The 16,412-nt window shown below is 34.8% G+C and overlaps 1 protein-coding gene across 2 annotated transcripts in view; it reads left to right on the forward strand.

The window, feature by feature from the left end:
• fdft1 (farnesyl-diphosphate farnesyltransferase 1) overlaps positions 1 to 9,751 on the forward strand; it is a 16,877-nt gene extending 7,126 nt beyond the window's left edge. For both annotated transcript variants that reach the window (XM_016240313.1, XM_016240312.1), the window contains 5 exons: positions 1,216 to 1,344; positions 2,319 to 2,510; positions 4,293 to 4,469; positions 8,718 to 8,870; positions 9,346 to 9,751. In XM_016240313.1, the coding sequence (XP_016095799.1) occupies positions 1,216 to 1,344; positions 2,319 to 2,510; positions 4,293 to 4,469; positions 8,718 to 8,870; positions 9,346 to 9,570 (876 nt within the window). In that variant the 3' untranslated portion in view covers positions 9,571 to 9,751. The remainder of the gene's footprint in view (positions 1 to 1,215; positions 1,345 to 2,318; positions 2,511 to 4,292; positions 4,470 to 8,717; positions 8,871 to 9,345) is intronic.
• The last annotated feature ends 6,661 nt before the right edge of the window (positions 9,752 to 16,412 follow it).

The following is a 16,412-nucleotide window of genomic DNA, read 5'->3' on the forward strand; positions in this document are numbered from 1 at the left end:
ATTCTGGGCCGAAACCAAAAAATTCTGAATGCACTTGGCCGAAAACCCAAACCGAAAATGCTTTGTAATAATTATTTATTATTTTATTAAATAATATAAAGTAATTTTGTAAGACTTTTTAATTTAACTCAATCATTGTAATGATACTGAATAAAAAAAAACAAAAGCTAATAAAATAACCACACGTTTATTGTAAGTAATATGAGTATATTTTTATTCAGTTCTGTGCAACAGAATCCGATCTAACTGTTTTTTAAAATGTTTTATTATTAATTATCCAAATAATATATAGTCTTACAAAGCTATTATTATCAGAGCATGTGAGCAGAGCAGTGGGGTGCTAAAATAGGGGTGTTTATTTTCGCGCTCCATATATTTTCAGCTCATATTTTCAGCCGTTTTTCTCTTTTGTCCAAAAACCGAAAATGCCATTTTCGGCCGATAATTTTTGGCAGCCGAAATTTCGGTGCGTCCCTATTAATTATATATGTATGACTATAACTGTCATTGTTCTCAGTAGTTATTGTTATTACTGTAATGAACATTTTACATTGTTACATTTAAAATATATATATATATATACAGTGGTGTGAAAAAGTGTTGGCCCCCTTCCTGATTTCTTATTTTTTTGCATGTTTGTCACACTTTAATGTTTCAGATCATCAAACAAATTTAAATATTACACAAAGATAATGCAAGTAACTACAAAATGCAGTTTTTACTCACACGCACAAAATCTATTCACATGTACTATAATATAATATAATGTTTAATACATTTTATAATAATAATTTAGTACAAGAATGGCCATTTATGTATAAATCTATTAATATTTTAAAAAATATATTAAAAAAAACATTAAATAAGACCTTTTAATTATTTACATTTAGAATAAACAAAAATATATTTTTTATCAGATTTATTTATTTATTTTTTATTATTATGGGGTGAAAAAGTCCTGATGTGAACCCCTGGTTTCGTGTGACTCACTGAAACAGCAAAGAAGCAGTGGAAATGTATTTTTATTTTGACAAACCAACTTGAACTTGTTGAGCCACGTGTTTCTTCATTTTGTTGTTTTGCTGCTTTTGTAAAATTCTGCATTTTTAATTCCACTTCTGCTTTTACTAGCTTCTCTGTTGGTGCATTACTTTATGCTTTTTTGTTTTTATTTTATGCTTTTTTTAATACGCACGTTTGTTCTGCTTTCCTCAGATTTCGGTGGAGTTCAGGAATTTGGGCGAGGAGTATCGTGACGTGATTTCAGACATATGTCACCGCATGGGTGTGGGAATGGCCGAATTCCTGGAGAAGAAGGTGTCTTGCATGAAGGAATGGGACAAGGTAAACTTTACAGACGTATTTGACGTGTTGGTTTGATGCTAATCCATCTGCATGTAGATTTATATGCGTATAACCCCTCAGACCGATGCAGAAGAGCTCTCGTTGCAGTTTAAAGCATGTCTGACATTCAGCATGAGACGTTTGTCATGTATAATGTTGTAAAGTCTGTCTGCCTTGTGTACAGTACTGTCATTATGTGGCGGGGGTGGTGGGGGTCGGGCTGTCCTTATAATAATAATTTAGTACAAGAATGGCCATTTATGTATAAATCTATTAATATTTTAAAAAATATATTAAAAAAAACATTAAATAAGACCTTTTAATTATTTACATTTAGAATAAACAAAAATATATTTTTTATCAGATTTATTTATTTATTTTTTATTATTATGGGGTGAAAAAGTCCTGATGTGAACCCCTGGTTTCGTGTGACTCACTGAAACAGCAAAGAAGCAGTGGAAATGTATTTTTATTTTGACAAACCAACTTGAACTTGTTGAGCCACGTGTTTCTTCATTTTGTTGTTTTGCTGCTTTTGTAAAATTCTGCATTTTTAATTCCACTTCTGCTTTTACTAGCTTCTCTGTTGGTGCATTACTTTATGCTTTTTTGTTTTTATTTTATGCTTTTTTTAATACGCACGTTTGTTCTGCTTTCCTCAGATTTCGGTGGAGTTCAGGAATTTGGGCGAGGAGTATCGTGACGTGATTTCAGACATATGTCACCGCATGGGTGTGGGAATGGCCGAATTCCTGGAGAAGAAGGTGTCTTGCATGAAGGAATGGGACAAGGTAAACTTTACAGACGTATTTGACGTGTTGGTTTGATGCTAATCCATCTGCATGTAGATTTATATGCGTATAACCCCTCAGACCGATGCAGAAGAGCTCTCGTTGCAGTTTAAAGCATGTCTGACATTCAGCATGAGACGTTTGTCATGTATAATGTTGTAAAGTCTGTCCGGCTGTGTACAGTACTGTCATTATGTGGCGGGTCTGGTGGGGATCGGTCTGTCCCGTCTGTTCTCCGCGTCCCAGCTGGAGGATGCTGAGGTGGGCCGGGACACGGAGCTGGCGAACTCCATGGGTCTGTTCCTCCAGAAGACCAACATCATCAGGGACTATCTGGAGGACCAGCAGGAGGGAAGGGCCTTCTGGCCGCAGGAGGTACAAGCCTTTAACCCCGCTCTCGTCCCGTTCCTGATGCGCTTCCATGACCTGATGCGGTTAAATTTGCAGTAAAGAATGGCAGCTTTGGTTTCCGGAACTTTACCAAATACAGTAGCAATATTTTAGGTTTTACGGGACTGAACTTAAATTTATGGTATTTCATTAACCACTTTGTAGCAACCACAACTGTTTCTGAGGCGCTACATTGTTTGGTGGAAGAATACTGTGTTTATTAATATCATTACACTTTATTTGCTCCGTTTTATTTTGTGAAGCCTTACTACGTGTATGGAATAACCGTTTTATAAAAGCAGTAACCCCCGTGAAGCCGTGGTTTACAGTGAATTTATAACAGCTAAGCTAACAACGCCCCTCAGCTGTTATAAATCACTGTAAACCACGGCTTCACGGGGCTTATTGATTTATTGTACCAGTGTTATTTTAGTATCATTGATATACCGTTATAATTTTTGTTAATATTTTGAAGTAGATATTATGTTTTTATTTTAATTTTAGTTATGGTTTTAGCAGTTTTGTTTGTTAGTTTTTTCTAAGTATGTCTGTTTATTTAGTTTTAGTCTTCAGTCATTTTAGTACTTAAACTAAACAAAAATGAAAAAATGTTGCCGTGGCAACTAGCTGAAATAAAATAAGTTTAAACATTTTTATATTTTATTTTATTTCGGTTCATGTTTATTTTATTTCAAGTAATAAACATGTTTTATTCATTGTTTTTATTTTATATTTTCAGTTTTATTTATTTATTTAAATATAAAAATATTTGCATATTTTTTACTGTGTTTTTGTAATTTTATTTATTTATTTAAATAGGTCCATTTTTTTTTTTTTTTGTTTCAGTTTTGAGTTTAAGTTTTAGTTTGAATTGCTGTAGTATTTGAACTTAAACTAAATGAAAAAAATTAGAAATATTGATTTGCATCTAGCTAAAATAGGTTTCATATTTTTATATTTTATTTTATTGTATTGTGTTTCAGTTAATGTTTATTTTTATTTGAAGTAATGACGTTTTTTATCATTTTAGTTTTATATTTTGTTTTTATATTTTCCTTTTTTAATTTTGGTTAAAGTTTTAGTAATTTTGTTTTTGTCATTTTTTTATATGTCTATATGCATGTATATTATTTGTGTCCCTGGAGCACGAAAGCAGTCTTCAGTCGCTGGGGTATATTTGTAGCAATAGCCAACGATACATTATTGATTTGTCTTTTATGCCAAAAATCATTAGGATATTAAGTAAAGATCACGTTCCATGAAGATATTTTGTAAATTTCCTACCGTAAATATATCAAAAATGTATTATCATTAGTAATATGCATCGCTAAGAACTTTCAGATTTTCTCAATATTTAGATTTTTTTGCACCCTCAGATTCCAGATTTTCAAATAGTTGTATCTCGGCCAAATATTGTGCTATCCTAACAAACCATACATCAATGAAAGCTTATTTATTCATCTTTCAGATGATGCATACATCTCAATTTAAAAAAATTGACCCTTATGACTGGTTTTGTGCTCCAGGGACACATATGTCAATTATTATGTTTTTGTTGTTGTGGCCACTCAAAATTCTAAATAATAATAAAAAAATATTATTGAATAAAAATAGATCACACTGATTTTCCTGAAAAACAAAAGTAAAATTTCAAGGCTTTTGACTGCGAAGCTAGCAAGTGTGACCCACAAATGAAGGGCCCAGAGGGTTCAAATCCGGATCATGTTTTACATGCGTGTGTGAATGAATGCTGTTTGTGCTCCGCAGGCCTGGAGTCAGTTCACGGCCCGTCTGGAGGATTTCTCCCATCCTCAGCACCTGAGCTCCGCTCTGTCCTGCCTCAACCTGCTGGTGACCGACGCCCTCCGCCACGTCCCAGACGTCATCGCGTACCTCTCCCGCCTCCGCAACCAGAGCGTCTTCAACTTCTGTGCCATTCCTCAGGTCCGATTCATTTCTGACACCGAACGCTGAACCTTCATCTGTTTATGTGGAGTTCAGCGGGGTCAGGTCTCACACAGAGATGATCTAATGCTATAAGGGTGCAGATTATAGAAATGACACACAGATGAATGCATGGTTTTAAAAATGCGTTCCACTGTGATACTTTACCGTAGTTTTTCTATTCAAACGTGCGCTGGATGCAGTGTTGTTATCATTAACTAAAACTAAAATTGCTAAAATTATTTACATTAATTGAAAAAAGAAGCTAAACAAAATATAATAAATCAAAGGTTAATCTTGTTTCAGTTAGTTGCGAAGGCAAAATAAAAAAAAGGCAAATTACATTTTTTTTGATTAGTTTAATTTGAAGTACAAAAATGACCAAAACTAAAATAAAAATGTACAAAAGCTAAATAGACATAAATAAAATTGACTAAAACTCAAAACAAAACCAACACAAACAAAATAACTAAAACTATAACTTAAGTTGAAAATGTGGAATATAAAAATAAAAATAAATTTAAAAAAACTTTTAAAAAGAATTTCAAATTTTTGTTTGAAGTTGAAGTACTGCAGTTACTAAAATTAAAACTGAAATTGCGTATAACCCCTCAGACCGATGCAGAAGAGCTCTCGTTGCAGTTTAAAGCATGTCTGACATTCAGCATGAGACGTTTGTCATGTATAATGTTGTAAAGTCTGTCCGGCTGTGTACAGTACTGTCATTATGTGGCGGGTCTGGTGGGGATCGGTCTGTCCCGTCTGTTCTCCGCGTCCCAGCTGGAGGATGCTGAGGTGGGCCGGGACACGGAGCTGGCGAACTCCATGGGTCTGTTCCTCCAGAAGACCAACATCATCAGGGACTATCTGGAGGACCAGCAGGAGGGAAGGGCCTTCTGGCCGCAGGAGGTACAAGCCTTTAACCCCGCTCTCGTCCCGTTCCTGATGCGCTTCCATGACCTGATGCGGTTAAATTTGCAGTAAAGAATGGCAGCTTTGGTTTCCGGAACTTTACCAAATACAGTAGCAATATTTTAGGTTTTACGGGACTGAACTTAAATTTATGGTATTTCATTAACCACTTTGTAGCAACCACAACTGTTTCTGAGGCGCTACATTGTTTGGTGGAAGAATACTGTGTTTATTAATATCATTACACTTTATTTGCTCCGTTTTATTTTGTGAAGCCTTACTACGTGTATGGAATAACCGTTTTATAAAAGCAGTAACCCCCGTGAAGCCGTGGTTTACAGTGAATTTATAACAGCTAAGGGGCGTTGTTACCCCTTAGCTGTTATAAATCACTGTAAACCACGGCTTCACGGGGCGTATTGATTTATTGTACCAGTGTTATTTTAGTATCATTGATATACCGTTATAATTTTTGTTAATATTTTGAAGTAGATATTATGTTTTTATTTTAATTTTAGTTATGGTTTTAGCAGTTTTGTTTGTTAGTTTTTTCTAAGTATGTCTGTTTATTTAGTTTTAGTCTTCAGTCATTTTAGTACTTAAACTAAACAAAAATGAAAAAATGTTGCCGTGGCAACTAGCTGAAATAAAATAAGTTTAAACATTTTTATATTTTATTTTATTTCGGTTCATGTTTATTTTATTTCAAGTAATAAACATGTTTTATTCATTGTTTTTATTTTATATTTTCAGTTTTATTTATTTATTTAAATATAAAAATATTTGCATATTTTTTACTGTGTTTTTGTAATTTTATTTATTTATTTAAATAGGTCCATTTTTTTTTTTTTTTGTTTCAGTTTTGAGTTTAAGTTTTAGTTTGAATTGCTGTAGTATTTGAACTTAAACTAAATGAAAAAAATTAGAAATATTGATTTGCATCTAGCTAAAATAGGTTTCATATTTTTATATTTTATTTTATTGTATTGTGTTTCAGTTAATGTTTATTTTTATTTGAAGTAATGACGTTTTTTATCATTTTAGTTTTATATTTTGTTTTTATATTTTCCTTTTTTAATTTTGGTTAAAGTTTTAGTAATTTTGTTTTTGTCATTTTTTTATATGTCTATATGCATGTATATTATATGTGTCCCTGGAGCACGAAAGCAGTCTTCAGTCGCTGGGGTATATTTGTAGCAATAGCCAACGATACATTATTGATTTACCAAAAATCACTAGGATATTAAGTAAAGATCACGTTCCATGAAGATATTTTGTAAATTTCCTACCGTAAATATATCAAAAATGTATTATCATTAGTAATATGCATCGCTAAGAACTTTCAGATTTTCTCAATATTTAGATTTTTTTGCACCCTCAGATTCCAGATTTTCAAATAGTTGTATCTCGGCCAAATATTGTGCTATCCTAACAAACCATACATCAATGAAAGCTTATTTATTCATCTTTCAGAGGATGCATACATCTCAATTTAAAAAAATTGACCCTTATGACTGGTTTTGTGCTCCAGGGACACATATGTCAATTATTATGTTTTTGTTGTTGTGGCCACTCAAAATTCTAAATAATAATAAAAAAATATTATTGAATAAAAATAGATCACACTGATTTTCCTGAAAAACAAAAGTAAAATTTCAAGGCTTTTGACTGCGAAGCTAGCAAGTGTGACCCACAAATGAAGGGCCCAGAGGGTTCAAATCCGGATCATGTTTTACATGCGTGTGTGAATGAATGCTGTTTGTGCTCCGCAGGCCTGGAGTCAGTTCACGGCCCGTCTGGAGGATTTCTCCCATCCTCAGCACCTGAGCTCCGCTCTGTCCTGCCTCAACCTGCTGGTGACCGACGCCCTCCGCCACGTCCCAGACGTCATCGCGTACCTCTCCCGCCTCCGCAACCAGAGCGTCTTCAACTTCTGTGCCATTCCTCAGGTCCGATTCATTTCTGACACCGAACGCTGAACCTTCATCTGTTTATGTGGAGTTCAGCGGGGTCAGGTCTCACACAGAGATGATCTAATGCTATAAGGGTGCAGATTATAGAAATGACACACAGATGAATGCATGGTTTTAAAAATGCGTTCCACTGTGATACTTTACCGTAGTTTTTCTATTCAAACGTGCGCTGGATGCAGTGTTGTTATCATTAACTAAAACTAAAATTGCTAAAATTATTTACATTAATTGAAAAAAGAAGCTAAACAAAATATAATAAATCAAAGGTTAATCTTGTTTCAGTTAGTTGCGAAGGCAAAATAAAAAAAAGGCAAATTACATTTTTTTTGATTAGTTTAATTTGAAGTACAAAAATGACCAAAACTAAAATAAAAATGTACAAAAGCTAAATAGACATAAATAAAATTGACTAAAACTCAAAACAAAACCAACACAAACAAAATAACTAAAACTATAACTTAAGTTGAAAATGTGGAATATAAAAATAAAAATAAATTTAAAAAAACTTTTAAAAATAATTTCTCATTTTTGTTTGAAGTTGAAGTACTGCAGTTACTAAAATTAAAACTGAAATAAAAATGAATAATAACTAAATTTTTTTTTTTAAACACAACAAAACTACAAAAACATTTAAAGTAAAATTAAAAATAAAAACTAATTCAAAATAGAATATAAAAAAGTACACTTATTTTATTTCAGTTACAGATGCAAAATTTCTTATTTCTAAAATTACTAAAACTAAAACCGAAATAAAAAATTAATAAAAACTAAAAAGACATTAAAAAACAAAAATGACTAAAACACAAAAATATTACAAAAACATTAGCTAAAATGGAAAATATAAAAATAAAAACTAATTCAAAATAGAATATAAAAAAACTTAAACTTATTTTATTTTTAGTTACGTAGGCAGAATTTCTAATTTTTGTTTAAAGTGCTAAAATCACTAAAACTAAAACTGAAATAAAAAATGTATAAAAACTAAAAAGACAGTAAAAATCAAAAACTAGTAAAAAAAAAAAAAAAGACTAAAGCATAAAACAAAATTACTAAAACTAAAATGAAAATGGAAAATATACAAATATAATAATAATAATAAATAAATAAAATAATAATAATAAAAAAATAATAAAAAGCTAAAAAGACAATAAAAAATCAAAAACTAGTAAAAAAAAAAGACGAAAGCATAAAACTAAATTACTAAAACTAAAATGGAAAATATAAAAATATTTACATATTTAAACCAACACAACTAATAAAAGTACTAATGAAAATACATACTAAGATAGTAAAGACACTAAAATAACAGCGATGGAAAGCTCTCCTGTTGCTGACTGTTATTGTGGTGCTTTCCTCCGCTCAGGTGATGGCGATAGCGACTCTGTCGGCGTGCTACAACAATCCTCAGGTGTTTCAGGGTGTGGTGAAGATCCGGAAGGGTCAGGCCGTGACGCTCATGATGCAGGCTACAAACATGTGCGCCGTCCAGAGCATCATCGCACAGTACAGTCAAGAGGTGCGTCCTGAAACACAGTTCTGCCATGACAACTATCGGAGGGATTGGTATGGTAATGTACATGACAATGTTAATGTATTTGGTCTTGGCGGAATAGATCTGCTGCGGCACATCATGCACAATACAATACGTCCACAACATGCTGCTGTGAGCATGTAAGAAATACTGCTGCTGCACATATAGCATACATGAATCACCTCGTAGCAGATCTATACAGGTGGAGCTGGGGAAGGTGGAGGGTTTCTGAAGCACGCTGCAACTGCTACAAGCACTAGTCATATATTTGAATGTTGAGCAGCGAGCTCATTGGCTACCGATACAGGAAAGAACCAATCAGCTGTGCCATGTGATAATGATGTCTAATAATGAGTTAGACCTATCGGACTGCGCCATCTAGAGTTTCATGCCAGAACTCTGTATTTCACTGTCCTCCGTACTGCAGCCGTTTACTCCGGTAATCCTCATCTCCCCACAGATCCTGCAGAAGGTTTCCGTCACTGACCCGTCCCGGGAGAAGACTCTGTTTATCCTGAGCGTCATCCGTGAGAAGAGCCTGTCTCCAGCCGTGCTGTCGTCCCGCGCGCACCACATCTCTCCGGTCTACGTCTCGGCCGTCATGCTGTTAGCGGCGCTCAGCTGGCAGTATCTGAACGCCACGGCCGGGCAGCCACCAGGGGGCGCAGACATGCAGGGACACTGAGACCACACCCTCCGACTGCCCAAATACTGCCAGACCAAAATGCTTGAAAAAGGCATGAGTTTGGGATGTTTAGGTTTTGTTTTTTCTATTTTGCTCAAATTTGCTCAGGTCATTTTCACCCCATAATCAAAAACATAAATAAATAAATATGAAAAAAATTATATATACACTACCGGTCAAAAGTTTGGGATCAGTAAGACTTGTAATGTTTTTTTTAAAGAAGTCTCTTATGTTCATCAAGGCTGCATTTATTTGATCAAAAATGCAGTAATCTTGCAAAATGTTATTTCAATATAAAATAATGGTTTCTATTTTAATATCCTTTAAAATATAATTTATTTCTGTGATGCAAAGCTGAATTTCCATCATCATTACTCCAGTATAAAGTGTCACATGATCTTCAGAAATCATTCTAATATGCTGATTTATTATTAGAATTATCAATGTTGTGCTGCACAATATTTTTTTTGGGAAACTGATACTTTTTTCAGGATTCTTTGATGAATAAAAAGTTAAAAAGAACAGCATTTATTCAAAATATAAATCTTTTCTAACATTATAAATCTCTGCTATCACTTCTTAACAGTTTAACACATCCTTGCAGAATACAAGTTTTAATTTCTTTCAAAAAAAGAAACCTTTGAACGGTAGTGTATATTTTTAGAAAAGATTTCTATTTTAAATGTAAAAAATATTAAAAATCGTTCTGGTCCCAAACTTTTGAACGCCAATGTGTGTGTATGTGTGTATATATATATATTGAATTAGTTTTTAGATATGTAATATATAGAAAAGTAAATGTTACTTTTAGATGTTAAAAAACTAACTATATTTCATGAATAAAAACTAATTAAATATATAAAACTATATTATTTAATGTCCCAAACTTTTGAACGCCAATGTGTGTGTATATATATATATATATTGAATTAGTTTTTAGATATGTAATATATAGAAAAGTAAATGTTACTTTTAGATGTTAAAAAACTAACTATATTTCATGAATAAAAACTAATTAAATATATAAAACTATATTATTTAATTACTTTATATACTGTAATATATATATATATATAAACTGTTGAAAACAAATTAAAACTATATCATTTTTATATATAGAATCAGGTTTTTTTTTGTAGTGAAATATGATCTGATTGTTCAGTTGTGCGTCTTTGATGGATGTTCATGTAGCTACGTTTGAGAGTCTCAAATGTTAATTATTCTTATCTTAAAATAAGAAGTTATTTTCTGTGACGCTGACGTTTTTCTGTTGATTTTCTGTTTTGTTCCATCAAATCACCCTAAATGTTAAGCACACGTGCAGAACAAGTTTTCATCGCAATATAAAAATCACAGTCTGTCATTTGGACGGAGATTTGTTTGGTTCCTTTAAAAGCTCTCAATTATACGCAGACTTTCAAGCGGTTGCAGTCTGGTGATTTAAAACCATTCGTCACATGTTAGTTTAGTTTGCTGATATGTGCAAAGCCTAATTTTTGGACTTTTTTTTTTTTTTTGACATGGTAATTTATTATATTTATATATATCATAATAGAATATATTACGTCATTATGCAGAAAACAATAATGGTATAATAATAATAATATAAATTATTTTATTTTATTTACAGAAATCTAATATCAGCACTAAGAAATTTTGTAATGAAAATAATGCATTATAATGTTTTATTGCATTATTTTCATTACACAGTAAAATAGAATATATAAAATAATGTAAAAAAATTTAATATAAAATATATTTTAAAAATGTGAAATTATGAAAATAATGTAATTTTTGCACAAACTTTGAATCATCCAAAAAATACTATTGAATTTTTTTTTTTTTTGCATTGTAATTTATTATATTTATATATATCATAATAGAATATATTACGTCATTATGCAGAAAACAATAATGGTATAATAATAATAATATAAATTATTTTATTTTATTTACAGAAATCTAATATCAGCACTAAGAAATTTTGTAATGAAAATAATGCATTATAATGTTTTATTGCATTATTTTCATTACACAGTAAAATAGAATATATAAAATAATGTAAAAAAATTTAATATAAAATATATTTTAAAAATGTGAAATTATGAAAATAATGTAATTTTTGCACAAACTTTGAATCATCCAAAAAATACTATTGATTATGGGGTGTAAAATGTCCCGGACATGTTCTTGACCGGTTGAGATTCACTCGTGTGGTTTTGAGGTTTGTCGCACATCGTATGGCTTCAGATTGTATGTTTTCAGAACATACGTGTGCAAACATCAAAGGAGTTTATCTTCGGTCTGGTCTCATCTCTACACTGTGAAACGCTGGATTACAGTCTGGTTTTGCACATGAATTGGTCCATTTTCATTGGGTCAGTTTGAATATTTAGTCACTGCGGAGTAAAAACCAAATATCTGGCGTTTGAACTACAGCAGACGACTGTAAAGTGTCCTTAATATTCAGCTTTTATGTGGAAAAGCTAGCAAGAACTTTTTACATATCAAAGATCGGTTTAATTAGCATTGCTATGTAATGTGGGAGCTTGATTTGTAAATACATTTAGAGATAATAAATATATTAAAATTGGATTTTATTGGATTCATTGAATGTTGATGTGTATTGTAGCATTTAGGAATTTAGCAACACCCTGGCAACCACTCAGATTACCTTAGCAACACTCTAGCAATCACCCGGAACACTGTAACACAGCAACATCCTAGCAACACCCCAGCAACTATAAAACTGTAGAAACCACATAGCAACACCTTGCCAACTACATGGATTATTTTAGCAATCACCTGGAGAACCGTAGCATCCACCTAACAACATCCTAGCAACACTCTTAGCAACTATAACACCTTGGCAAACACCCTGGCAACCATCCAGATTACCTTAGCAACGCTCTAGCAATCACCTGGAACACTGCAACAGCACAGCTACGCTCCAGCAGCTATTAACAAGTAAGCAAACCCTTAGCAACTCCCAGGCTACCACTCAGATTACCATAGCAACATAAAGCAATAACCTGTAACACTGTAACAACATAGCAACATCCAAACAACGCTCCAGCAACCATAACACCATAGCAACCACCCAGATTACCTTAGAAACACTCTTACAATCCCCTGGAACACTGTAACAACACAGCAACATCGAAGCAACGCTCCAGCAACTATAACACCATAGCGACCACTTAGCAACACCATGGCAACTGTAGCGTCTGGACCAATCAGACACACCATTTTTCATTTGATTTAACAAATCAATTATTCATTAGATTAACATTCACAGACCCCTCACCCAATAAATATATTGGGTGTCAAGATGTCTGTGAACGAGGCCCAGGACCCTTGTTACCATGGCAACCCTGACGCCTTTGCTAGACCAGATAGATTTTACGACCTAATGGCATGTTAAGAGTCCTCCCCCTCTCACTACATTTTCCATAGGAAAGACACATAATGCACAGCAAAATGGACTCTTCTATAGTCCAGAAACCTTTCTGTGAATGAACACACATATCCTTCAGGTCATTGTGTATATTATTGCTGTCTTGTATATTATCTGTTGCATTGTAGACTATTTTATGCATGCTTATGATATAACCACTCGTTCATGTAACCTTACATATACCATGTTTGGTCTCTATGAATTCGTATTCGGATTATCTAATTGGGAGTGTATATTATATGTTTATACCTATGCAACATATTAGTGTTCTAAGAACATTTAGTAATTTTTCATCACGCCCCCACTCGAGTTCTATTTGCAAATTACCATGCCCTCACACAAAGGGTCATAAAACCCTCCAGTAATGGCAACCTCCCACTTGGGATTTCAGCCTTTCTCATTGGACAAGCCCATCTTGAGAGGCGTGAATCTTCTCGGACCTTAAAGGCCTCACATCAGTGACCCGCCCTAGTCGGTGGTTTGGTTGAATTCTGAGAAGATGAAGATGTGAGCAAATGCTCCAGGACACCCTAAGTGTATGTTAGACTAGTTTAAGTGTTTATGTAGTTAATGAAGTCTTACTTGTATCACACTTGACGTTGTTCATTGTTTGCTCATAACTGGAGTCCCTAATCATGCAGATTTATGCTACAGGCTCTGTGTAGAGGTGTACAGTAAGAATGTTATTTCCCTTAACCAGGAAATTAACGTTCTTAGAATTGACAGACAGTTGACCCTGAGAGGTCAAGTAAATAGCGGATCTAAATATTTATAATTAATTATAACTACTTATGATTAATTATTCATATTTCCCCTTTGAGCTGATTCGCTACACAACCATCCATATTGCCTTAGAAACGCTCTAGCAATTACCTGGAACATTGTAACAACAGTCAACAACTTACTAGCAACGCCCCAGCAACTATAACAACATAGCGACCACTTAGCAACACCCTGGCAACCCTCCAGATTGCCTTAGAAACACTCTAGCAATCACCTGGAACATTGTAACAACAATCAACAACTTACTAGCAACGCTCCAGCAACTATAATAACATAGCGACCACTTAGCAACACCATGGCAACCATCAAACACTCTAGCACTCACCTGGAACATTGTAACAACAGTCAACAACTTACTAGCAACGCTCCAGCAACTATAACACCATAGCGACCACTTAGCAACACCATGGCAACCATCCAGATTGCCTTAGAAACACTCTAGCACTCACCTGGAACATTGTAACAACAGTCAACAACTTACTAGCAACGCTCCAGCAACTATAACACCATAGCGACCACTTAGCAACACCATGGCAACCATCCAGATTGCCTTAGAAACACTCTAGCACTCACCTGGAACATTGTAACAACAGTCAACAACTTACTAGCAACGCTCCAGCAACTATAACACCATAGCGACCACTTAGCAACACCATGGCAACCATCCAGATTGCCTTAGAAACACTCTAGCACTCACCTGGAACATTGTAACAACAGTCAACAACTTACTAGCAACGCTCCAGCAACTATAACACCATAGCGACCACTTAGCAACACCATGGCAACCATCCAGATTGCCTTAGAAACACTCTAGCACTCACCTGGAACATTGTAACAACAGTCAACAACTTACTAGCAACGCTCCAGCAACTATAACACCATAGCGACCACTTAGCAACACCATGGCAACCATCCAGATTGCCTTAGAAACACTCTAGCACTCACCTGGAACATTGTAACAACAGTCAACAACTTACTAGCAACGCTCCAGCAACTATAACACCATAGCGACCACTTAGCAACACCATGGCAACCATCCAGATTGCCTTAGAAACACTCTAGCACTCACCTGGAACATTGTAACAACAGTCAACAACTTACTAGCAACGCTCCAGCAACTATAACACCATAGCGACCACTTAGCAACACCATGGCAACCATCCAGATTGCCTTAGAAACACTCTAGCACTCACCTGGAACATTGTAACAACAGTCAACAACTTACTAGCAACGCTCCAGCAACTATAACACCATAGCGACCACTTAGCAACACCATGGCAACCATCCAGATTGCCTTAGAAACACTCTAGCACTCACCTGGAACATTGTAACAACAGTCAACAACTTACTAGCAACGCTCCAGCAACTATAACACCATAGCGACCACTTAGCAACACCATGGCAACCATCCAGATTGCCTTAGAAACACTCTAGCACTCACCTGGAACATTGTAACAACAGTCAACAACTTACTAGCAACGCTCCAGCAACTATAACACCATAGCGACCACTTAGCAACACCATGGCAACCATCCAGATTGCCTTAGAAACACTCTAGCACTCACCTGGAACATTGTAACAACAGTCAACAACTTACTAGCAACGCTCCAGCAACTATAACACCATAGCGACCACTTAGCAACACCATGGCAACCATCCAGATTGCCTTAGAAACACTCTAGCACTCACCTGGAACATTGTAACAACAGTCAACAACTTACTAGCAACGCTCCAGCAACTATAACACCATAGCGACCACTTAGCAACACCATGGCAACCATCCAGATTGCCTTAGAAACACTCTAGCACTCACCTGGAACATTGTAACAACAGTCAACAACTTACTAGCAACGCTCCAGCAACTATAACACCATAGCGACCACTTAGCAACACCATGGCAACCATCCAGATTGCCTTAGAAACACTCTAGCACTCACCTGGAACATTGTAACAACAGTCAACAACTTACTAGCAACGCTCCAGCAACTATAACACCATAGCGACCACTTAGCAACACCATGGCAACCATCCAGATTGCCTTAGAAACACTCTAGCACTCACCTGGAACATTGTAACAACAGTCAACAACTTACTAGCAACGCTCCAGCAACTATAACAACATAGCGACCACTTAGCAACACCCTGGCAAACATCCAGATTGCCTTAGAAACATTACAGCAATTACCTGGAACACTGTAACAACACAGTAACGCTCCAGCAACTATAACACCATAGCGACCACTTAGCAACACCATGACAACCATCCAGATTATCTTAGAAACACTAACACATAGCAACATCCTAGCAACGCTCCAGCAACTGTAACACTAGTGAAACCACATAGCAACACCCTTGCAACCACCCAGAGCACTCCAGCAGCATGAAGATGGTGTATTTTGTATAAATGTGAGATTTTTGTCTTTGTTGCTCTGATGAAAGTAAACACAGTTCTAAATCAAAAGGTCAGATGTTTGTCTCGTGTTCATATCTGCAGACATAAACACTTTCTCCGTGTCAGACCTTTGTCTTGTGATGTTGTAAATGCCACCTGACAGTCCGTCACATGATGTTTTACTGCACGAGGGTGTTTTAATGCAGCAAA

Source organism: Sinocyclocheilus grahami, unplaced genomic scaffold (genome assembly GCF_001515645.1).
Source record: "Sinocyclocheilus grahami isolate Dianchi unplaced genomic scaffold, SAMN03320097.WGS_v1.1 scaffold587.1, whole genome shotgun sequence".
Classification (NCBI taxonomy): Eukaryota; Metazoa; Chordata; class Actinopteri; order Cypriniformes; family Cyprinidae; genus Sinocyclocheilus; species Sinocyclocheilus grahami.